The sequence below is a fragment of the Phascolarctos cinereus genome, unplaced genomic scaffold, assembly GCF_003287225.1.
Source record: "Phascolarctos cinereus isolate Bilbo 61053 unplaced genomic scaffold, phaCin_HiC Scaffold_4;HRSCAF=312, whole genome shotgun sequence".
Taxonomy (NCBI): Eukaryota; Metazoa; Chordata; class Mammalia; order Diprotodontia; family Phascolarctidae; genus Phascolarctos; species Phascolarctos cinereus.
In genome coordinates this window covers 142,682,260-142,708,709 of record NW_027555847.1, presented here as the reverse complement: position 1 = coordinate 142,708,709, position 26,450 = coordinate 142,682,260, and the positions used below count along the sequence as shown (strand labels likewise).

The following is a 26,450-nucleotide window of genomic DNA, read 5'->3' as shown; positions in this document are numbered from 1 at the left end:
CATGAGAAAGAACATGGTGTGTAATATAGAGAGTTGGTCTCAAAACCACAAAGACCTGGATTCAAATCCTACCTCTAGCTCACACTAGCTATGTGATCCTAGGCAAGTCATTTACCCATTCAGTACTTTAGGCAAAGTTCTAGGACTAAAAGTCATAGACAAGGTGCTGACCTGCAGTGATAGAAGGAATTTCCTAGCTCCTATCCTTATTCAAACACATTTTTCCAATTAAGCATCAGAAATTTGAACTTATAAAAGATGTAATACTTTGTGGTTCTTCTGTAACAAAACCATTTTGCTCTGTCCTCAGAATCCTTGTAAATGAGTGAGTTCTTAAAAAATGGACGGGAACAATCAGACCACTGTAACAGACTTTGTCCTGCTGGGGCTTTCTGGACACCCAAAGTTAGAGACCATTTTCTTTGTGCTGGTCCTGTGGATGTACCTGGTAATCCTCGTGGGTAATGGAGTTCTCATTACAGTTACCGTCTATGACTCCCACCTCCACACACCCATGTACTTCTTCCTTGGTAACCTCTCCTTCCTGGACATTTGCTATACAACCTCCTCTGTGCCCCTAATTTTAGATAGCTTCCTCGCTCTAAAGAAAACCATTGCCTTCTCTGGCTGTGCAGTACAGATGTTTCTATCCTTTGCCATGGGAGTGACTGAATGTGTGCTCCTGAGCATGATGGCATTTGACCGCTATGTGGCCATCTGCAACCCCCTGAGATACCCTAACATCATGAACAAAAAAACATATGTGTCCATGGTGGTTGGGTGCTGGACAGCAGGTGGCATTACTTCTGTGGGGCAAACTTCTCTTGCAATGAGATTGCCCTTTTGTGGAGATAATGTCATCAACCATTTCACATGTGAAATCCTGGCACTACTGAAAGTGGCTTGTGGTGATATCTCAATCAATGTAATTAGCATGATAGTGACTAACATAATTTTTCTAGTTTTCCCAGTGCTGTTCATTTTTATGTCTTATGTTTTCATCCTCACCCCCGAGGATCCCTTCAGCAGAGGGGAGAAGCAAAGCCTTTTCCACCTGCTCAGCTCACCTGACTGTGGTCATTATCTTTTATGGAACAATCTTTTTCATGTACGGGAAACCCAAATCTAAGGACTCTCTGGGAGCAGATAAAGAAGACATTGCAGACAAACTTATCTCCCTCTTTTATGGTGTGGTAACACCCATGCTCAATCCTATCATTTATAGTCTGAGGAACAAGGATGTAAAGGCAGCTGTAAAGAATTTGCTGAGCCGAAAGCATTTCACTGATTAAAGGTGATACATTTGTAAATATGTACATACACACATACTAAATTTAAATGTTTTTTTTCTGTACTGACAACTTATATCTGAGACTCGAGAAAGAATGTCTATGTGAAGTTGTGTTTGAAGGGGCAGCTAGGTGATGCAGCAGAGAGAGCACTGGCCCTGAAGTCAGGACCACCTGAGTTCAAATCTGGCCTCAGACACTTGACACTTATTAACTGTGTGACCCTGGGCAAGTCACTTAACCCCAATTGCCTTGTTAAAAAAAAAAAAGGTGTGTTTGAGAAATCGTTCTGCAATAGATACAATCTAATTAACCAGAAGGTTCCTATAAAATAAAGCAGATAGCCCATGATGTTTAAATCTCACTATAGGGAACATTCCAAGGTAACAAATACAATTTCTAGTGCTAACTAATGTAATCAGTGCTATCTCTGATGAAGGTACATGACTAAATGGCATGCAAACTACAGGCAGGGAAGAAGGAATGTTTATAGTTTTTTTTTTCTCACAAAGAAATAATTAGTCTGCAACCTTCCTTATCTTTCCCCAGTCATATTGCAACTCTGGTCCTGTAGCCTGCATCAAGTATTTCAACCTTTCCCCATGTTTTGTTATTGTTGTTAAGTTATTTCAGTCATGTATAATCCTTCAATACCCCATTTGGGGTTTTCTTGGCAAAGATATTGGAGTCGTTTGCCATTTCCTTCTCCAGCTCATTTTACAGATGAGGAAATGAGGCAAACAGGGTTAATTGACTTGCTCAGGGTCACAAAGGTAGTAAGTGTCTGAGGCCAGATTTGGACTCAGGAATGAATGCACTCTATCCACTGCACTACCTAGCTGTACTTCCCACACTAAAAGCATAAACTCTCAAGTCACCTACCCATTCCAAATAATACACAGACACACAAGTCTAAGAGCCTTGAGCAAGAGCCTTTAAAGCCAATAACAATGATTGAGGTGCTATGAGTTCTATATATTGGGCACTAAAAATACGTTGAAATTAATAAGATTCTATTAAATACTTATTATTTTCAATGACCTTATTCACAATAAAGAAATTGACTCTCAGGTTTTTTAGCTTTAATACAGACCAGCCATGCAATTTCTACCATAGTATGTCTTAAAATAAAATCTCACTACCAAAAAGTATTTTAATGATGTAACTAATTTAATGTCATTTGTTAACTATTATAGAGACTAGTCTAAATACAGGAACATATTATCTTTCCAGAATCAGATTCTAAAAATCAGATGCATAATAAAGCCTATGCAATGTCACTGGTTTTTGCAAAGTAGGCATTCATTAAAAGACACTTGAAGAAATATTTTGTTAGAAGGAAAACTGTTTAAAAGTAATTTCATTTGGTAGAGGTGAAGGACTAGGGATGTGAAATATTGCATACACTCTCAGCCTTGATTGATGTGTTGGTTGGGTGAGTGAAACTACTCCCTCTCTTTCCTTTTTATCCTTTGTTTCATGTGTTGTCTTCCAGGATGGGGATTCAGAGAGGGGTTGTAGGTCTCTGTCTCATGTATATGAATAGCCTTGTGGTTGGGTGTTGGACAGCAGGTGGCATCACTTCTGTGGGGCATGTATAAGCTCATGTCTATGAATAGCCTTGTTTATTTATTTATTTATTTTTGGATTTTTCTCTTTTTTTTTAAATATAAATTTATTTATTTTTAGTTTTCAACATTCACTTCCACAAGTTTTTGAGTTCCAGATTTTTGCCCCATCTCACCGCCCCACCCCAAGATGGCATGCATTCTTAATACCCCTTCCCCTAGTCTGTCCTCTCTTCTATCTCTCTCCCCTTCTCTTATCCCCTTCCCATTCTATTTTCCTGTAGGGCAGGATAAACTTCTGTACCCCATCTCCTGTATTTCTTATTTCCCAGTAGCATATGAAAACATTTTTCTTTAAACATATGTTTTTAAAACTTCAGGTTTCAAATTTTCTCTCTTCCTCACTCCCCACCCACCTTCACTGAAAAGGCAAACAACTCAATATAGGTTATACATGTGCAATTATGCAAAACACTTCCATAGTAGACATGTTGTGAAAAACTAACTCTATTTCCCTTAATCCTATCCTGCCCTCCCATTTATTCTATTCTTTCTTTTGACCCTGTCCCTCCTCAGAAGTATTTCCTTCTGATTACCCCTTTCCCAATCTGCCCTCCTCTCTATCATCCCCCTGCTCTCTTGTCCCCTTCTCCCCCTATTTTCCTGTAGGGTAAGACAGATTTCCATACCCAATTGAATGTGTATGTTATTCCCTCCTTAAGCCAAATCCTATGAGAATAAGATTCCTCATTCCCTCTCACCTTCCCCTGCTCCCCCTCCACTGTAAAGACTTTTCTGTTTTTTTTTGTGAGATAATTTACCCCATTTTACCTCTCCCTTTCTTCTTCTCTGAGTATCATCCTCTCTCATCCCTTAATTTTATTCTGCAGATATGACCCCGCAATCTTCAATTCACTCTGTGCCATCTATCTATCTATCTATCTATCTATCTATCTATCTATCTATCTATCTATCTATCTATCTACATACATACATATAATTTTTTTCCTTCAACTACCCTAATACTGACAAAGGTCTCATGAGTTATAAATATCATCTTTCCATGCAGGAATGTAAACAGTTCAATCTTAATAAGTCTCTTATGATTTCTCTTTCCTGTTTACCTCTTCATGTTCCACTTGAGTCCTGTATTTGAAAGTCAAATTTTCTGTTTAGTTCTGGTCTTTTCATCAGGAATGCTTGAAAGTCCTCTGTTTCACTGAATGACCATTTTTTCCCCTGAAGGATTATACTCAGTTTTGCTGGGTAGGTGATTCTTGGTTGTAATCCTATCTCTTTTGCCCTCCGGAATATAATATTCCATGCCCTGCAGTCCTTTAATGTAGAAGCTGCCAAATCTTGTGTTATCCTGATTGTGTTTCCACAGTACTTGAATTGTTTCCTTCTGGCAGCTTGTAATATTTTCTCCTTGACCTGGGAACTCTGGAATTTGGCTACAATATTCCTAGGAGTTTTCCTTTGGGGATCTCTTTCAGGAGGAGATCTGTGGATTCTTTCAATTTCTATTTTGCCCTCTGGTTCTACTATATCAGGGCAGTTTTCCTTGATAATTTCTTGAAAGATGATGTCTAGGCTCTTTTTTTGATCATGGCTTTCAGATAGTCCAATAATTTTTAAATTCTCTCCTGGATCTATTTTCCAGGTCAGTTGTTTTTCCAATGAGATATTTCACATTGTTTTCTAATTTTTCATTCTTTTGGATTTGTTTTACAGTGTCTTGATTTCTCATAAAGTCACTAGCTTCCAATTGCTCTATTCTAATTTTTAAGGAAGTATTTTCTTCAGTAAGCTTTTGGACTTCCTTTTCCATTTGGCCAATTTTCTTTTTAGGGCATTTTTTCCTCATTGGCTTTTTGGACCTCTTTTGCCATTTGGGTTAGGCTATTTTTTAAGGTGTTATTTCTTCAGTATTTTTTTGGGTCTCCTTTAGCAAGCTGTTGACTTGTTTTTCATGATTTTCTTGCATCACTGTCATTTCTCTTCCCAGTTTTTCCTCTACTTCCCTTACTTGCTTCTCAAAATCCCTTTTGAGCTCTTCCAAGGCCTGGGACTGATTCATATTTTTCTTAGAGGCTTTGGATGTAGGAGCTTTGACTTTGTTGTCTTCTTCTGGTTGTATTTTGATCTTCTTTTTCACCAAAGTAAGATAATATAGTCTGACTCTTTTTGCGCTGCTTGCTCATGATCCTGGCCAATTACTTGAGTTTTAAACTCTTTGTTAAGGTAAGAGTCTGCTTCCAATGTGGAGAATGTACTGTCCCAAGCTTTGGGGGTTTGTATAGCTGTTTTCAGAGATACTTGTAGGGACCTGTAAATTTTTAGTTCTTCCAAGGTGGTATGATAAGGGGCGAGGTGTTTACTCCTTTCCTGGCCTGTGATCATAAGTACTCTTTTCTGTCCTGTAACTGTGAGGAGGGGCTCCTCTCCACAGCCACTACATACTCACCACTCCAGCACTCCTCACCCCAGCACCACCACCCAGAACTGTGACCCAGATCCAACCGACAAAGCAAGAGATTCCTGCCTCAGCACTGGCAAAGAGATCCCTGCAATCCCTCTCTGATCAGCCACTGGACTCCCCCTCAGTCTGTGGCCCGGAAGCTCGGGAAGCCCCCCCCCCCCCCCCCTGGCCGCTCTCTTGGGGAATGGAGATGAAACCCCGCCTTCCTCTCTGAGCACCGACAGAAACAGACTTTTCCTACTGACCTTCTAAGTTGTCTTTGGCATTCATGGATTGAGGAGTCTGGAAACCACCACAGCTGCCTACGATTCAGTCCTCTGAGGCCTGCTCCAGGTTTGCTGCGTCCTGCGCGCCCATGCCATGCTGCGCTGCGCTCCCAGCCCGGCGCGATACACCTTTCTGATCAATCTTCCAGGTTGTCTTGGGCTGGAAATTTGTTTCACTCTGTCTTTTTGTGGGTTCTGCTGCTTCAGAATTTGTTTAGAGCCATTTTTTATGAGTATTTGGAGGGGTTTGGGGAGAGCTCAAGCAAGTCACTGCTTTCACTCCGTCATCTTGGCTCCGCCCCCCTTGAATAGCCTTGTTTAAAATATGCCTATCTGTCTATGGAGTGGATGGCAGTTTGTACTGCAGGATTAAATGTCGTATTTTTGAGAAATGTTCTACTGTCATGAGTTTGGTGATATGCCACTACAAGGGGATTAAATCTGTTGTCATCGATTCTTGACCACAGCACATTGTTCCAATAGTTGTAGGAGCCATATCTTTTGTCATGGGTACTTGTGTCAGGGTCTTTTTATATCCTGCCACCTATTACAGTCTTAAACATGATACTTGACATCCTTTGTCTAGTCAGGATTCCAGTAATGCTATTGGATTAAATTCTTGGTCTTTGTTCATTTTGGCTACTCCATCAACTGGTATTCTAATAAGTCCACAAGATCTCCTTTCAGTAGTGGTGTAGTTTTCCAATAGATAAACCCTTGGAGCAGATGATGTACAAACCCCAAGGACAAATAAACTCTTACTTGAGACCTTTTCCTTCTCAAGTTTCAAATTTTGTGTTGATATTGAGGGTGTTCCTTATTCCAGGCACATGAACTACATAGAGGGAGAAAACTAAAAACAAATAATACCTTTTAGACTTTTTCTGGCAAGATCCAGACTTCTTTAGAGTCAATTACATTCCTGTAGTTTATAAAAGTCATGATGGGGTACATGGTTTCTCAAATGTCCCATCAATTCTGTAGGGAAGATATTTTATATATAGGAGGCAACTACAGGTCCGTGATTGTGTGATTTTTCTCCACTGAAGCAAACTCGTAAGAACAATGTTCAATTGGAAAGTGTACAGTCTTGGGCACTTATCCATTCTACCTTTCCTATAGTTTTTAAGTCAGGAGGTCATAATGGTGACCCCTGAGATATCTGTCTCCATAAGGAATGAGAAATGTGGGTTCAGATGTCATAGCAAAGATGCTGTCATGAAAACTTTCTTCAATGCTAAGATAACTCCCTCTTGCTTGGCCTGTTACACATATGACATCTTTATCCCTAACATCCCCATGATGAACTATTGGTCAGTCTGCCATCTCTAAGAAACTTCCAGGACTTGACCTCCTAGTTATGAATTCTAGTCCTATTATGGCTAGTTTTGCTGTATATAGAGTGGCTTCATTTGTAAACTTTCTGGACTCAGCACAAATTCTGGAAAGGTCCTTTGGCTTTGGGTAAGATATGCTTCTCATATGAAATTTTGCCACATGATGGGCTGAGTACTTCTTAAGTCTCTGTGACATGCTTTTGTACACAAAGGGAATGTTGAGTGAATGGGACACGACCTGCTGATTAGAAGATATGCCAATCCTTCATTTCTGGAATATTGCAAATCCATGAGAAAACATGAAAATTATGATAAAATATTAATGATGCTCAAACTATGTTAGACAGAGTTTCTTTACCAATCCCTAGTTAAACTTAAGAGTGAGCTATGGGTCCTTTACTAATCCAACTGGATGTACCTTCACACTCCATAGATCTGAAGCCCTAAACTCTCAAATATTGGAAGGAAGTAATAGTTATGGATGGTGATTTTATTCAGGCCTAAATAGTCAATCATTGGGCCTGCCCAGGTAGTTCTTGCATGAGATGTCTACAGAAACCTGAGCACCATTCTATACTGGAATTATATTGTCTGAGCCACAGGCACCAAAATATGGCAGCTCCAGTCATGCCTACTAACAGTAAATCCACCTGCCCTTTATAAGTTTCTTTCTGCCTGCTATCTATGGGAGTTAATTGCAAACTTTACCACCCTCACTTAATCCCCAAAGGTTGGTCTTTCACCATAATCACTTTCTTGGATATGGCTGTATGTTGATGGAACTCCCTATATTCTGATTTGTTTTTATGAAATATGGTTGCCCTTGCCCCCTAGTCAATAAACCCTTTGATCCTCCCTCTTTCCCCGTGGAGAAGACATACACTACACTTACACCAAGGATAAACATGACAGGGAAGTATTTCTTCCTCTTCTGCTTCTGTTCTAATTTCCAAAGGGACTCTGCCTCTGGACTATAATTTCGTAACTCATCATCTCATTCCTCTCTATCCCCATCTCTCTCCATTTCCTAAAGTTTAACGATTTTCCTGTTTGAAAGTTTCAAGTCTCTAGTGATTGAACAAAGGCCAAGATGGAGCTAGTGATCCTATAGCCTGGAAACCATAGACCATTTCTTATCTGTATTGAATTGGTTCAGAACTCTATTATCCAACAACTACTTCTTCTCTATTTTCCCCAAAACAAGTCTATGTCTTACTTTTTTCTTATTGTATTGTACTTATGAACTGATGAAAATGATTACTTTGGCTATCTCCAAAAAAAAAGTAAATGCTATCTGAGTCCAAATCCTGATTCTAATATTTGCTACCTGCAGGCATAGGATCTCCAATTAAGAAAAGGGAACAGAGCTGTGTTTAATTGAGCAGTTACTCTGATGAAAGAAAAAGGCTACCTGTTGAAAGATTATAGGGCATAGATTTAGGGCTAGAAGGAAGTGTGAAGGTCATTAGGTCCAACTTCCTCATTTTACAGATGAGGAACTGAGGCCCAGAGAGATAAAATAACTTTGTCTAAGTTTATGCAGGTAGCAAATATTAGAATAAGGATTTGGACTCAGATCTTCTGACTAAATCCAACACTCTTTTCATTACACTACCCCAGATGCTTTATGGGCAAAATTCAAAGAGGTGTTTTGGTATAGCTATCACAAAAATAATGCAGTTACTGCACTGTTCAAATCACAACAATGGAAAGTCTTGCATGTTGTCCACATCAGTGAACTTCTTGAATTAGGAAAGAAGCATTCTGAGTTTAGAAAAGGCAATTGTAGTAGAAATATTCATGAAAGGAAAGAGTTCTGAATCTGGAATCAGAGGACTTAGGTTCAAATATTGGTTCTGCTATTTACTACCTTTATGATCTTGGGAAAGTCACTCAATCATCTGTAATGTGAAGGGTTGCACTAGATGACCTCCAAGGTCACTACCAGCCCTCATTTGATGATCCCATGAACTAGTCAAAAATATTATGAGTGATGCTATGTAACTACTCTTGAGGGTGATGGGACAGACTGTCAGGAAGTATCACATCAGAGATATGGCCTGGGTTGTGTCAGTAAGGCCTTATTATAAAAATTCACCTACTGAAGGCTGGTCCACAGGCAACAGTGAGGTACCAAGTGTAGACATAGCATACAGAATGCCTAGAGGAAAGGGAACATGATATACATGTGACTTCTCTTCAAAAGTTGGCACCCTGGCTGAGATAAATAAGATGCCATTTATGTTTGAAAGGGTTCCTGGGAATGTTGACAATGCAGTTCGACCCTTTTTGAATTTTGGAGCTTCACATGGGTTTGAAATCTTTTCCAAACATAGCAGACACCACTATGAGTCTCACCATAAGTGGCTAGCTTATTCTTTACCTGTAGTAATAAATTAGCGATAATAAATGTGTGCCTGCAGATAACAGACAGATGAGTTGTCAATGTGTTAAAGTTCAAAGAAGTGTCTACACTCTGTTGTCCCTCTATTTGACTAAAGATGTTTCCCTGAAGAATGAGAGAAACAACTTGCTATTGGTTGGCAAAAGAGTGGCCAATACCAGGACCTTAGAGGTTACCTAATCCAAAGTATTTGTCAGTCTGGGGAAGTCTGTGGATCACTTCTCAAAATGATGTTTTTAAATGCATAAGCTTACAGAGGAAACAAATCATATTAGCATAAATGTTTATTTCTTTACCTGCATAAATTCATGTCCTCTTCACCCCCTGAAATCTGTCTGCGGACTCCTTGGACATCCACAGACTCCAAGTTAAGAGTCCATGTCTTCACTGAGTAGGCTTTTGTGCCTGGCTGGCATGAGACCCTTATAATGGGTAGGGGCAGAGTCATAATCCTCTGAATATGCCCTCCACTTATATTATGTACATCTTTTATGTTCATAGTTGTTTGCATTTTGTATCCCCAATGTCAATGTGAGTTCCTTGAAGGTACGGACCATATTTTTGGCTTTTTTATATCCCCAGTACTTAGTGCCATGTCTGACATATATTAATATTTAAAAAATTATTGTTGAGTGATTGACTATATGCTTCCTCCAAGTGCTTTGTAAAAAGCAAGGGTGGAGAAAGTGGCAGGTGGGTGAGCATGGCAATGGGAAAGGCTAGAAAGACAGTGGTGCCATGTGGGAGTGGTGCAGAACTCTGGAGGTAGCGGTATCATGAGACATGGACTGATAGGAGACCATGGCACATGAAAATTATGGATTAGACAACTACTACAGAGAGAGAATATATTGCCTCACACCCTGCCTATACCTTTAGGCCAGCTCTAGTCCCCCTGTCCTGGTTATTTTCTGCTCTGGGATTACTGGTGAACATGTCAGTAAAATTCTCATTTGGACCACAGAACTGTTTGTGATGGGAGACCCTTTTGTGATCCCACTTCTATTGCTACATGGATAGAAATGACAGTTCATTTAGGGGGTTGTTTTCTTACAAAATCCTAGTGACATTTTATTTCTGGACTTTTGGCCACAAGAACATGAAATATAGTGATTACTCTTTGTTGGGTTATATCTCAAACATCGGACATCACTTCTTTCTGTAAGGCTAGTCATGGGTATTTATTTGTATGTATGTTGATCCTATAGAGATCCATAATTTCATCAGTATGGATACAAAACCTTTGGAGGGACCAGGGTGTTATATGATCATGTTAACTTAGAATTTATAAGGAGAGAAAGAAAAGATTTTAAGAAACAAGTTTATATGGTAAACCAGTATTTCCCTTGGTTGCTATATTTCTCTTCTTGATAAAGAGTTCAGGTATTTGTCGGTAGAAGCAATTTCTAGGTTCTTTTGGTCTCAGTGTGGCAACTTGTTTACATTAGTTGGGCTTTGTTAGGAAATGGAGAGCAGGCTGTGATGATAAATAACAAATTCTTTTTTTTCTATTTCCTATTTTCCAACATCAATACTTTGCTTAAGCTTATTAAGTTAGATTAGAGTTGTTTTAACTGTATGCCATAGCTTCTTATTTTGATTCTTTAGTCTAACTTGGTATTGATTTTGATTTTGTTCTAAGAAGTTGGCGGCTGATCTCTTTGGTAGATGTTTTGTAAAAATATGGGTTAATCAATGAAGTTCACTATGTATTAACATTGGTCTCTTTAGATACTTCCCTCTTTTTTCCTATTTGGAATTATCTTTGTTTATATAATTAAAAATTTATTCTTAAGATTCTCTCACATCTCTTAACCTAATTTTCAGTGTAGAATTTCATACCATGGTACCCTGTCTACCTTCTTCTGAACTCTTGGAAATATAGGAGGCCTGTCAGACTGTGTTCAGCTTTCCCCTCCTTTGATTCTTTGATGAGTTTATTATCTCATCGTTGTGAGCCATTCTTAGGATGTCTGCCCAATATTTTTGGGAGGGCCCTTCCTCTAAATAAGGAGGTAGTGAGTTTCTTGTCACTGGAGGTTGTACAGCAAATGCTGCATGACTATTTGGTAGAGATATTATAGAATAATATGGCAGCCAAAAAAAGCTAATGTGATTTTGAGCTACATCATTAGAAGTATAATACCCATACATAATACATGAGGTGATAGTACCTCTGTGTACTCAGATCATAACTGGAATATTGTTTATAGTATTAGGTACCTAACTTTAGAAATGACAATAACAGCCTGGAATCTGGCTGCTACAGTAGAAAAATATACTTGATTTGAATTCAGAGTACCTGGCTTCATATCCTGGCTCTGCTACTTACTCCCTGTGTAGTCTTAGAAAACTAACTTCACTTCCATAGGCTTCAGTTTTCTCATCTGTAAAATGAGAATATTCAGTTCGATTCTTTTCTAGGGTTCCTTCCAGGTCTGGATTTATAGTCATATTAGAGTGATCAGAATGGTGACCACAGTTGAAACCATGCAGTATGAGCATATGGTAAAGAAGCCATTGAATTTTGTCTTGGAGAAGAGAAGACAAGACTTGGGTCAGAGGAAGCTTAACTGTAGTTTTCAAATATTTGAAGGACTATTACAGTTATCCCCTCCACATTGAGGGGTTTAGGATTACGGTGCCCCAGCGATCTGGAAAATTCAAGTGAAATGTAGTAGCCCTTGTGTTTCATCTGCTGGCTTTTGCATTCTTTTCACAAACTTTAACAGTTTACTTATTTTAACTTTAAGAAAGAAATTGTGTATATTTATGGTATTAAAAGACAAAATATGTTGATATTATACCATACTATATATACATTTTATGCATTTCTTAGTTTCTAAGCTTTGTCTGTATCATCTGCTGGCCCTTGTGTATTTTCTGTGGCTTCTGCAAAATTCCCCCCAAACTCCTCTTTAACTTCTTATGGCAACCTATGATATGTCAAAACTGCATTGGGGTTAAGTCGCAATGTGGAAGGGACAACTGCATATGCATGAGGAATTAGCTTTGTCATACTTGACTTCAGAGGATTGTTGTAAATTGCAAAGAGCAAGACTTTAACTCAATATGTGGGAAAGGTTCCTAATGACTAGAGTTTGTCATAATGCAAGTCCCATGTCTTATATATTCCTCAAACTTCAAGACAGGGCGACTACTTGTTGGAGATACTGTAAAGAAAACTCATGTTTTGGGTATAGCCAGACTAAATTATCTCTGAGTTACACTCAAACTTTTTGATTATATAAATTTTAAAAGCTAGTCTAAAAACGTTTCATAGAACATTTTGCACTTTATGTTCTCCATCAGACTAGGCTTTTAAATTCAGGGAGCTTCTGTTGTTGGCAATTGGCAGATAACATTCTATAAACTGCACATGCAGATTTCTTCTTGAAAACAAGAGTAGGTATTTATCAAATACATAGGCCAGAACACATATTTATAATTTGAGGGACATTTATCTCCCTACACAAACAAAATACTGAGACACTAAATAATTTTTTTTTGCATTCGGTATTTTAATGCTAACACAAAATCCCAATTATCCACCCATGTGCAAATGAGCATAAGAAGGAGATGAGATGGATGGGAATAATACTTTTTCAAGTTCCCCAATAGATTTTTATCTAACTTGGGAACAAGCAGCTTAGAGAATATTTAGCCACAATGACTCAGCATGTAGTCTGCTATAGCAGCTTCGGAAATAAGCTCTTAGGGAGATTGAAACCATTTACCATGAGTATCTGTTGAAGGAGTCATGGCATTTTATCCTGGGGGAGAGAAGACTTGGGATGGCTATTTATTAGAGATTTTGTAAAGAGCAATATGGCAGCTAGAAAAGCTAATGCAATTTTGGGTTTCATTGATAGAAACATAATGCCCATAATAGATGAGGTGATAGTCCCCCTGTACTCTGCCATACTGACTACACCTTGAATATTATTTATTGCACTAGGTGCCACACTTTAGAAAGGACAATGATAGGCTGTAATGTGGCTGATACAAAGAAAAGTATTTTTCCCTTGGGGGAAAAAAACCTTCCTCTATTCTATACTTCTTTCTTCCATACAGGGGTCTTCTTTCTCTGGATTAATAGGTTGTGGATTCCTTGTCATTGGCTTTCTCATGGTGAGGGCTTTATGTCCAGTTACTGGAGATGTTGAGTGGGAAATGATATCCACCAAATTTAATGCCATTTTGGACTGAGTTAATAGAAGTATAATATCCACAATGAAGGAGGTGATAATCCCACTGTATTTTGCCATCATCAGAATACAGCTGGCATGTTTCTAGATCTAGGTGCCGTGCTTTATAAGGAACATTAATAAGACAAAATCATTCTCTTCCTGTCCAGTGCTCCTACTATTTCCAGCCTGGTTATACTCTTTTGGGATATCAAAGAGTATTCTTCTCCCCAAAGCTTTTGTTTCAACAAAGGTTTCTGTCTCAACAATTCCTTCCTCTGTCTTATGATTTCATTGAGGGATGTCAAGGAGAGAAATAGAGGAGACAAGGATGGATAGTATGGGTCCTCCATTTCTTTTACTCTTCTTATCACTAGATGCTAAATATTTTTCATTTCCTTTTTTATTTCCACATCTTCCTTAAAGAATTGGGGGATAAGTACTTGCCTTTTTTCTTTCTGGCCTCCAATTCATCAGGTTTGGAATAACATTGTTAATTTAAAGGGTTAAGGGTAAGAGGAACCAGAGAAACCTTCTTCCTCCTCAAAATCTCCTCCTGCCTTTGGCAAGCCACTTCTCTAGTTCAATCAAACTACCAAGGATCCCTATCTTGAGAACTTTACTCTGATGCTAACCCAATGTGTGTCTTGCCACTCACCTGAAGTGCAAGATATTAATCAATTACTTTATGGTTCCACTAGTGGCAAAAGGATTGCTAACATTTCTGCCTGGATAACTGCCTTTACCTAAAAAAATAAAAATAGCTGGCACTTATATATTGCTTTAATGTTTGCAAAGCTCTTTATAAATCTTTACTAATTTTATTCTCATGACAGCCCAGGGAGGTAGATGCTATTATTATCCTCATTTTACAGATGAGGAAAGAGCTAGACATCTGAATTTCTACATTCAAATGATAGATGATTCTTTCCACACATGAATTTTGGATAAGTAGTTATAAATTTAATCATTCAACACCCCAAATTTTGAAGAGAGAGTTTAAATACCTATCCACAATATGATTCTAAATGCTAACAGTTTTTAAAGAAAATTTAACCATTAGCAAATATATATTTTCTGGTGTAAGTCATTACACTGTATCCTGTAGACTCAGTGAAATGGTTTTTGACTTAAAATATTCTTTACAGCTGCCTTAACATCCTTGTTCCTCAAGCTATAAATGATGGGATTGAGCATGGGAGTCACCACACTATAGAACAACGTGATAAATTTGTCTATGATGTCACTATCTGCTCTAACAGAGCCCTTAGATTTGGGTTTTGCATACATGAAGAAGATTGTTCCATAGAATATAATCACCACAGTCAGGTGGGCTGAGCAGGTGGAAAAGGCTTTCTGTCTTCCTTTTGTAGAAGGAATCCTGAGGATTGCAACAAGTATGAAAATGTAAGAGATGGAAATTGATATCAGAGGAATAACTAGAAAGATGAAGTTTGATCCTGCCATGCTAAGTACATTGATGGAAATGTCTCCACAGGCCAATTTTAGGACAGCCAGGATCTCACAAATAAAATGATCAATGACATCCAAGCAAAATATTAACTGAACTACAAGAGATGTTTGTACTATTGAGTCAAGAACCCCAGCTGCCCAGGACGCAGATGCCATTGACACATAAGTACCCTTGCTCATGATGACAGGATATCTCAGGGGCTTGCAGAAGGCCACGTAACGGTCAAATGCCATCATGCTCAGGAGCACACATTCAGTTGCACCCGTGGCAAAGGATAGAAACATATTTGCATTGCACAGCTGGAGAAGGAAATGGCTTTCCTTGGAGTGAGGAAGCTGTCTAGAGTTAGGGGCACAGTAGAAGTTGCGTAGCAAATGTCCAGGAAGGAGAGATTACCTAGAAAGAAGTACATGGGTGTGTGGAGGTGGGAGTCATAAATGGCTACTATGATCAGTACTCCATTGACCACCAGGATTACCAGGTACATCCACAGGACCAGCACAAAGAAAATGGTCTCTAGCTTTGGATAGTCAGAAAGTCCCAGGAGGACAAATTCTGTCACAACGGTTTGATTGGTTCCTTCCATTTTAATGTTCTCTTTTAATTGTGTGAATTCTGAGGAAAACAGAACATAGTTTTGTTGTGTCAGTGCCAGGAAATACTTACCTTTTCCCAAGATTACATCTCCAGTAAACTGTTAGCTTTTTTTGAATATGGAAATATATTGCAATATAAGAGACCAAGATCCATTTCTCAGTGGTCAAAAAATAAGAAAAATAATTTTTCCAATAGAATTGTGATTATTAACAACCATATTGAACAGTGCACCAGATCATTATTTATGTGGAAAAGGCAAATCAAAACAACTTTGAGGTTTCATAGCATATCCAACTAACTGGCAAAAATGTTAAATGATGGGGGTATGCATTGCTTGAGGGGAAGAGGGAAGGTAGGGTAGTAGAGTTTCATAGTAGTCTAACCTTCTGGAAAGTAATTTGGAATTATGCTAAAAAAGTGAAGCAGAACTCTGACCTGGAGTTTCCATTACACTCCCAAGGAGGTCATAGAGAGAAAGAAAAGATTCATATACACCTAAATATCCACAGCAGACTTTCTGCAAAAACAAAGAACTGAAAACAGTGGCTACTTGTGAATTTCATTGTTGTTCAATAGTGTCTGACTCTTCATGACCCCATTTTGGGGTTTTCTTTGCAAAGAGACTGGACTGGTTTGCCATTTCCTTCTCGGGTTCATTTTACAGATGAGACAAATGGGGTTAAGTGGCTTGCCCAGCGTCACAGCTACTAAGTGTCTGCGGCCACATTTGAACTCAGGAAGATAAAAGTCCTCTTGACTTCAGATCCAGTACTCTGTCCACTGAGCCATCTAGCTGTCCCACTTGTGGATTAGGGAATGGTTAATCACATAGAGGTATATGAATATAACAAAATCTTACTACAGACTAACAAATGATCAATACGATAATTTCAGAGAAGTATGAGATGTGAACTGATGCAAAGAGAAATAATGATTGGAAAAAGAATATGCACAATGAATACAACAATGCAAATATAAGGAACCACAGTCTTCAGCAGAAGCTGAATCCTTTGTATTTATAATGTCTTTGCTTAGGCAGTGAAAGAGATAGAAAAACACAACTGTCTCTCTTCTTTGCAGAAGTGGGTATGGAACACTGGATTTACACATATACTTTCAAACTCATTTTATGTGTTGCCTAGTTTCACTGACCTGCTTTTTTTCTTTTTCTTTTAAAATCCTTATTATAAGGGATAGTTCACTGAACCGAGGATAGTAAAGGGATATATTCAGAAAAGAAAGTGACATAAAAACAAACGATATTAAGAAGATTGAAAATTTAAAAATACTGTAGCACAAAGCATGTTTGTTGTGATGATAACTAGCATCAGAAGATCCACTTAGAAATCCTAGAACAGAGATTTCAGATCTAAGACAATACCTCATTATTGGAGGGCCAGATTAAAGCTCACACATAATTGGGTTGAAGTAATGATTCACATATGTATTTGATTGATATTTTGGATGTAACTTCATTAATGAAGCTTAGACAATTAAGCAATTCAGGGCGAATAGATCGTTTAATAAAGACAGCCTAGATTTTGGAAGCAGAGAAGATCTAGATTCAAATTCTGGCTGTGTGACCATGGGAAAAATAAAATTAACTTCTTTGGATCTTATTTTTCTCATTTGTAAAGTGTAAAGTTTGTTTCAATAATCTCCAAGGATCCTTCTAAGTCATATGATTTATGATTATAAAGTATGTAAAAGTGTCAGCCAAACAAATTGGTTGACTGTCATAAACATTCAGACCACATCATATCCCACACCTTGAGAACAAAGGAGACTATTTCTAGCTATAGGAGATCATATAACCATTGATATTTGCATCAATCGTAGAATCATAGTCTTTCTTCCCTAGTTATTGAAATAGAATAAAATCCATGCCTATCTCTGCAGGATACATAGTGGTCCCAAGATTTGATTGGCTTTAAAGAGACATAAATAAATCAGAGTTCTGGCTCTGCCAAGAACTATGATCATGACCTAGATTGGATTCAATTGCTTTTGCTTCTCCGAACTTTAGTTTCACACACTTAGAGATAAAACAGGATGTATAAAACTTGTAAGGCTAAAAGGAATCATGGTTGTACATACTTAATAAGCCGTAAAGTGCTATGTAAGTAGAAGTGATTATGGCCAATGGCCTTAGTTTATGTATTGAATAAGAATCTATCATGAGATTAGCCTTTATAAGTAACACTTGTTTTTATTAGCTTCTTCTGTGCAAAATTCTGTAGAAAATTGAGGTACATTTGGAAGCCATTAGTATATTTTCCAAAGAAGAGTAACTCAGAATATCACTAATATTGGGCAGGTAGCTGGCACAGTGGATAGAGTGCAAGGCCTGGAGTCAGGAAGACCTGAGTTCAAATTTGACTTCAGACACCAGCTATGTGACTCTGTGTAAGTCACTTAACCCTGTTTGCCTCAATTTACTCATCTATAAAATGACTTAGAGAAGGAAATGGCAAACCACTCCAGTATTTTTGCTGAGAAAACCCCAAATAGTATCACAAAGAATTGGACACGATTGAAACAACTGAGCAATAAAAATCACTAACATTTGTGAAACAAGGCACCATTTTTGATAATTGTGACCTCACTAATTCATTGTAGCTAAGTAATTGTTGTGACTATAAATATTTTTTGTTACCATAAATATTAAATGCACTCTTAAAAATACGTAGCAGAAGAGGACTGGATACCGGAATATTCTGGCTCAACAACTCAAATAAAGTATATCCTCTCTATTTCTAAATGTTTAAAATTGAGTAACAGGGATGTCCATTTACCTCTAAGTCTGAGAAATAGTATCCTCCTTGCTCAGAAAGAAGTTTCTATCTGACTTCCAGTGGCTCAGATATTCTGAGTCAGAAAAATCCTTCCCCCAGCATACGGAGTGGTGATCACTATGATGTGGACAGATACATGTGACAGTTATTTTTGTCAAGTTTCACTTAGAGAGTATTTATCAGAAAGTTGAAAAAGTGGCTGCAGAGGAAGCCATGGGAAATTTTCATATTTTCAGCATCATGAATTTTCTGTCTTCATTTTCTGTTAGTCAATGAAATAAAGAAATGTCAGTGTGGCAATAAGTGGGTGCCAGATACAGAACAGAGCCCTTGATCGATACAGATCTCTACTAGACCTGAGCTAATTTCCTAGAAGAAACAAAACTTTCAAATCCAGTTCTTTACAGCGTTTCTGTCCATTTCAAGTTCTGGATCCATTCTCCAAAGGATCAACTATTGGAACCAAAGGTAATTTAAATCCCTTGATGCTTTAAGGGAAAGTTCTAATCCCTGAGGCAATTTAAAGTTTAGAGAAAGGGAAAGGTAGGGAACCCAATTAGAGCAAAGTTACTACTTTGTTTTAATTGAAGTTGAACTTGCATAGTAAGAAACTATTTCTGTGGCTATGGAGTCATTTCAAAGTGGAAGCATTGTCCCCTGACCTCTGGATGAGTGCCAGACCTAGCACATTGGGACTTTGTCTTAGATGAGGATACTGACACAGGGATGGGAGCATTTTCTCCTTCTGGGATATCAAATATTAGACTGATCCACTCACTCATTTGGCCCCTGGGGTCATCAGGTGCTGTGACCAACTAGCCCTATCCTTGGCCCGACTTCTGACTTTGGCTCATTGTCCCTGACATTGGGAATACTGGATCAGCATGGAGTGGGGCTGAGGGGCAGGTTGGTCAGGAAGGATCTACCGTGGAGGCAGTATGCAACGATTGTTGTTTCTCCCCTCCCAATAATATACTCAGCCCTGGGCCTCCCCTTCATCTCTCCTTCTCTGCCTTCCTCTTCCATGGTGCTCTCTGGAATTCTCCTCTACTGGTAACAAGAAGGGGAGCATGATGTGACAGAGTATTAGATTTAGAGTTAGAAGAATGAGAAAGGGGCAACTAGGGGGCACAGTGGATAGAGCACTAGCTCTGGAGTCAGGAGGACTTGAATTCCAACCTAGCCTCAGACACTTAGTAGCTGTGTGACCCTGGGCAAGCCATTTAACCCCAATTGCCAGAAGAATCAGAGGACTTTGGATCAAATCCTGGTGCTATTGTTTACAACTTGTGTGAGCAATCATTCAGACATCTGTGGGTCTCATCTTCAGTACCTGTGGGATCCATTTATATCTTCTCAAGCTGCTTTCCTTACACACACAGGCACTAGCAGGTCAGTCTCCCAAGCAAGGTGACTGTCACTCTACTTCCTCTCAGGATTCTAGGACTGTGTGGTTTATTTAATGCTGATATCAAGGCTCCATATAGTAAGTTCTCTTAAAGCTTTGCCATGGGCTGGGGTTGGGGAGACATACTTGCTCTCTAGAGAAGTTCTCTGGCCCATCACCTCCATGCCTCATGGTCCTCCACCAGTCCATGTCGAGTCCATGTTATTGCTCTTGGAGAGATGGCCTTCCCATTGCTGTGATACTCACCTATCTGCCACTTTCCCAGGGGTGTGCTGTAGCCAGCTTGTGCTGGCTTATTTTAACTAATTGTACACTTTTCAGTGTGAACTTAGAATTTGGCAAATGCTACATATCACAGCCTTATTTACTATTTTGTTTGATTTATAGACTTAAGAAAGTGATAAGAAAATATCTATAATACAGATTAAACTTAAAAGTGTGTTATTTGTAGCCCCAATCCCACTCTCTACTCTCCCGAGATTACAGATTAACTTCTATAAAATTTCTAGTCACTTTTGTACTACAGTACAGTTTGTGGGGAGAGACCCTCCTGGTATTTCACTTCTGTTATTATATGTAATGAAATGGCAGTTTCTTTATGGAGTTGTTTTCTCATAAAAATCCTTAGTGACCTTTTTGTTCTAGGATATTGTTCCTCTGTGTATTAAATGCCCACTGATCAATATCCCCATGAGATTAACCATGGGGATTTATTTTTGTTAATGTTAATGCTGTAAATATTTATGATTTCAATGGGAAAAATAATTGATGGTTTTCTATCAATACATGGACTATGCATTTGTGAAAAAGTTGGAAAGAAGCAACCTAGCTACATTATAATTTATAATGAGAAAGGAGAGAGAAAAAAAATATTAAAAAAAAAGTTTATATTGTAAATCAATATTGTCCTTGGCTTCTGTGGACCTCTCTGCTTGTTAAGGCAGCTGAGTATTTACTGGCTGAAGCTATTTTTATGTTATTTTGCACTGTGTTCATCATGGCATTGATTTACATCAGTTCAACTTCTATAGCAAGTAATCGTACAGAGTGAATGTTGATACATAAACAAATTCTGTATTACCTTTTTTAGCATCTATAATTCATTTAAATAGGTCATATTAGAGTTATTTTAATTATATGACAGATCTCATGTAATTATTTCTTCTACTATGTTATTGATGTTCATCTTTATTCTAACAAGTTCATGACAGATTCTATGTGGATGATTGATTTATAAAGTACTCCCAAATTTGCTTCCTACTTATATATGCATTTTCTCATGTAATTATTTCTTTTTTTTGTTATCAACTTTCCTCTTTATTCTAACAAGTTGGTAACTGTCAGTATTTGGATAATTTATTTAGAAAGGGCTACCACATCTTGCTTCCTACTCATGAATTAAAGTATAAGCTGGTCATGAATATTCCCTCAGTGTCCACTTTGGTCTCTTTAGACAGCTTACTGGTTTGTTTGTTTTTTTTAAATCCCATTTTAATAGTTTCCATTTCTGTCATCAGAATTTAATTCTTAAAGGCATCTATCTCATCTCTTGGAGTAATTTCCATTTCAGAATTTTGAAGGAACCACTCATGGAAGAGCGATTAGCTTTACTTTGCTTAACTCTAGAGGATCAGGAATTAAAAAGTACAGAGAGGCATGTTTTGGGTTAGAGATAGTCTCCTAATGATTAGAGATATCTGAAATGTAAGTTTTCTATCAATCAAAACTTTAATTGAAGTCTATTTGCTGATATTGTAGAAAGGAATTACAAAAATGTGCATGTATGGGGAAGGTAGGTTGGGAGTGGGGATGGCAGTAGTTTCTTGGACCTGATGGAACTATAAGAGAATTCTATCAAACCTTTAAAGACAAATTAATACTAATACTACATAAATCATTTTCAATAATTGAGAATACTATACCAAACTAATTTTGTGAAATATATATAGTCTAGATGCCAGAGAACTATAGAGCAAAGAAGGAGAATTATACACCAATATCATTAATGAACATAGATTTAAAGATTTTAAATAGAACCCTGTCAAACACACTTCATATTCTTTTTTTTTTTTTTGGCAATTGGGGTTAAGTGACTTGCCCAGGGTCACACAACTAGTAAGTGTCAAGTGTTTGGTCTGAGGCCGGTTTTGAACTCAAATCCTCCTGACTTCAGGGCCAGTGCTCTATCCACTGTGTCACCTAGCTGCCTCTCAAATACACTTCAGCAATTCATTCAGGAAATCATTCACTAAAAACCAAGTTGGGTTTGTACCAGGGATGCCAGGATGGTTTAGCATTAGGAAATCAAGCAAAAACACCTGAAATCACATAATTATCCCACTAGATGCAGGACAAGCCTTTAACAAAGTATATGGTTCATTTGTGCTAGAAACCCTATGAAGCGAATGTTGCAAAAATTACAAAGAACAGGCATATACTCAAAGACAAGATAAGAGACGACACTTTCCCCACTGGGAGATGGCAGAGATAGGAGGTCCATGGGTGTAGAGCACTGCATATATTTTTAGATATTTTTCATTGCACTGATGATTTTTGCTATTTTTCTCTTCCTCTTTTTCATTTTTTCTTTGAAAATATTCTTTGTTATATGGTATTGCTGTCTGGGTGAGGGTGTTGGAAAAGGGAGTATTCAGGGAGATATTTAGGAAAAACAAAAAATATCAATACTTTAAAAAAATTCAATGAATGCGTCTTCTCAGGTAAAAGTTATCACTGGGTCTTTCACATTTTCTCAAGGAAGTATTTTTGAGTCAACATATTCTTTATGGCTGTCTTTACATCTTTGTTCCTCAGGCTATAAATGACGGGATTGAGCATGGGTGTCACCACACCATAGAACAGGGAAATGAGTTTGTCTATAATATCTTGTTTGTCTGCATTAATTGAATCTTTGTCTTTGGGTTTTGCATACATGAAGAGGATTGTTCCATAGAATATAATCACCACAGTCAGGTGGGCTGAGCAGGTAGAAAAGGCTTTATGTCTCCCCTCTGCTGAAGGAATCCTTAGAATGGTGGCAAGGATGAAAATATAAGAGATGGAAATTGATATCAGAGGAATGACTAGAAAAATGAGGTTTGATCCCATCATACTAAGCACATTAATGGTAATATCTCCACAGGCCAATTTCAGGACAGCCAGAATCTCACAGACAAAATGGTCAATGACATTAGCACCACAAAATGGCAACTGGACTGCAAGGGATGTTTGCACTATGGAATCAATAGCCCCTGCTGTCCAAGACAAAGCAGCCATTGACACATATGCAGTCTTATTCATGATGACAGGGTATCTCAGGGGGTTGCAGATGGCCACATAACGGTCAAATGCCATCATGCTAAGGAGCATACACTCAGTTGCTCCCATGGCAAAAGACAGAAACATCTGTATTGAACAGCTGGAGAAGGAAATAGTTTTCCTTGGAGTGAGGAAACTGTCTAGAATTAGGGGTACAGAGGAAGTTGTGTAGCAAATATCCAGGAAAGAGAGATTACTGAGAAAAAAGTACATGGGTGTGTGTAGGTGGGAGTCATAGATGGTTACTGTGATGAGGACTCCATTTCCCAGCAAGATTACCAGGTACATCCACAGGATCAGTACAAACAAAATGGTCTCCAGCTTCGGGTGGCCAGAAAGGCCCAGCAGGATGAATTCTTTCACAGTGGTTAGATTGGTCTCATTCATTTTTGAGGTTCTCTTTCCGTTGCTGGGATTCTGACGCAAACAGAGAATAGCATATTTTATTCCATAGGTGTTAGTAAGTATGTCTCTCTAAAGATACATCAAGTAAACTATAATTCTGTGTGTGTAAATATGAGAACTTATTACAATGTATAAGATCAAGAGCCATTCTATAGTGGATTGTCAAAAGACACGAATAAATATTTATCAAAAGAATAATTGGCAAACTATTCAATATAGAAGATTTCCTCAAATCACTAATTATAAGAGAAATGCAAGCCCAAACAGCTTTGAGGTTTCACTTTACATCCAATAAATTGTCAAATGTGATGAAAGATGGGAGTATTCATTGCTTGAGGGTGCAAATGGTGGAAGGGAGAATTTGACCAATCATTCTAGAAGGCAATTTGGAATTATATTTAAAAAATGAAAAAATTCCTTATTCAATGCCATATCAATCAAACTATCAATAAAAAAAAACAAAATTCATATGGAAAGGAAAATGTTCAGGAATTTCAAGAAAATAATGAAAAGAAATAGTATTAAAGGGTGACTACCAGTGCCAAATCTCAAACTACATTATAGCAGTAATTATTAAAACAATTTGCTACTGGTTAAAAAATTGAGAGATTGATCAATGGAACAGATTAGCTATTTATCAAACAGAAGAAAATAAATCTAATACTTTAGTGCAGGGGTGGGGAACCTGTGGCCTCGAGGCTACATGTGGCCTTTTAGGTCCTTAGGTTTTTGACTGAGTCCAAGTTTTACAGAACAAATCCTTTTATTAAGGGGATTTGTTCTGTGAAGTTTGGATTCAGTCAGTGGACCACACTTGAGGACGTAAAGGGCCATGCATGGCCTTGAGGCTGCAGGTTCCGGACCCCTGTCCTAGTGCTGATAAATATAAAGATCTTAATTCGTTATTTGGCAAAAACATCTGGGAAATCTGGACAGTAGCATGAGAAAAATTAGATTTAGATTACATCTTATACAAAGATAAGCTCCCAATGGGTATATGACCTAAATATAAGAGGTCACATCATAAAGAAATTAGAGAAAAGTAGAAAGCAACACTTATGAGATCTATGAGGAGAAAAGTTCATGACCAAAAAAGGAATAAAGAGGACCACAGGTGACAAAATACACAATTTTGATTACAAAAAATTTAAGAATTTTTTTTTCACAAACAAATCTAACAAACCTAAGATCAAAAGGGAAATAATTACCTGGGAAAAATCTTTGCAGTAAGTTTCTCTTATAAATGTCTCATTTCCAAGATATATGAGGAATGAATTCAAATTTATAAGAATAAGAACCATTCTCTAATGGATACATTGTCTAAGGATATGAACAAACAGTTCCCAAGGGAGAAACCTAGGCTACAGCCATCTGAAAAAAATGCTCCAAATCATTACCGATTAGTGAAATTAAAATGAAAGCTTTTCTGAGATTTTTGCCTCGCACGCATCAGAATGGCAAAGATAACAAAAAAAGAAAATGATAAATGTTGGAAGGGATGTGGGAAAACAGACACACTAAATGCATTGTTGGTGGAACTGAATAGGTACAACTATTCTGGAAAGCAATTTGGAATTATACAGAAAAATTACTGAACAATGCATGCTCTTTGACTCAGCTATATAACTGCTAGGCCTATACACCCGCCTGCCCCCAAATAAAAGAAATATTGAAAGGTGTGCTATGGACAAAAATATTTATAGCAGCCTTTTTTTGCAGGGGCAATAGAACTGGAAATTAAGGGGATACCCATCAAGTGAGGAATAACTGAATAAGCTGTGGTTTAAGGATATCATGGCACACTAATGCTGTAAGAAATGAAGAAATAGATTATTTCAAAGAGATATGGAAAGTTATATAAACTGATACAAAGTGAAGTCAGCAGAACCAGAAGAACAATTTATGCTATAATATCAATATTATAACAATGCAAAATTCCAAGGACTTTTATAAACCAAAGACAATGAAATAAGCAGAACCAGGAGAATAATAACATCAACAATATAAAAATGAATTACTTTTGTAGTTGTAAGAGCTATGATTAATACAATGACCATGCATGATTCTAGAGAACCAATGATGAACCATGCCATTTATTACATGGAGTTTGGGTGAAGAATGAGACATACATATTTTTGTATACAGCCATTGGAGGAATTTGCTATGCTTGATTAAGTATTTTTGTTACAAAGAATTTTTTTATTTTCATTTTTTGTTTGTTTGCTCTTTGTATAGGCAATTGGGCTTAAGTGACTTGCCCAGGGTCACACAGCTAGTAAGTATCAAGTGTCTGAGGTCAGATTTGAACTTAGGTCCTCCAGACTCCAGGGCTGGTGCTCTCTTCACTGCACCACCTAGCTGCCCCTTTTCTTTTCTTTTTCAATGAGTTAAGGGGTAAGAAGAAGAGAAAACAGATTTCTGTTAATTTAAAAAAATAGGTATGGTTAGAACTAGTTTAAGGCTCCCATACCATTGCTGAGTTAAAATGTCACATTTACATTTTCAATTTCAATTTGATCATAATTTTGATGACAACTTGACTAATAAAGCTCAGACTAAACAAATCAGGATAGATGGAGATTCCAAGAGAGAGAACCCAGATTAGATTCAAAAGCATCTAGATCCAAGTCCTGGTTCATCTGCTTATTAGCTATTTAGCCTTGGGTAAATCAAGCCAACTTCTCTGGGCCTTATTTTCTTCCTCTATGAAGTAGAAAGTTGAATTCCATTTCAAAACTTCTATTTTTTTCTATGATAATAAAATATATAAAAGGGTAAACATCAAAAACAGCTGTAGCTGACTATTTTTTGCATTTGAGATGATAGTGTCTTCCAAATATTGATAACAGGATAGGACAGGTCTACTAACAAGAGGTCACTTTACCCCTGAGGTTCCCATTATTTAAGGAATCACAGAAAC

General features: G+C 37.7%; 3 protein-coding genes across 3 annotated transcripts; 1 reads left to right on the top strand and 2 right to left on the bottom strand.

Moving 5' to 3' along the window:
• Positions 1-340: 340 nt before the first annotated feature.
• On the top strand, positions 341-1,292 carry LOC110214592 (olfactory receptor 13C7-like). Its single transcript, XM_020995581.1, is given in 2 exon segments — positions 341-1,011; positions 1,013-1,292. Coding segments are annotated over 2 exon segments (951 nt in total).
• Positions 1,293-14,643: 13,351 nt separating this feature from the next.
• Positions 14,644-15,593, bottom strand: LOC110214581 (olfactory receptor 13C8-like). Its single transcript, XM_020995567.2, is given in 2 exon segments — positions 14,644-15,291; positions 15,294-15,593. Coding segments are annotated over 2 exon segments (948 nt in total).
• Positions 15,594-22,549: 6,956 nt separating this feature from the next.
• Positions 22,550-23,512, bottom strand: LOC110214574 (olfactory receptor 13C7-like). The gene has a single exon (XM_020995560.1). It carries the CDS (start codon positions 23,510-23,512, stop codon positions 22,550-22,552), a length of 963 nt encoding a protein of 320 aa, XP_020851219.1.
• Between the last annotated feature and the right edge of the window lie 2,938 nt (positions 23,513-26,450).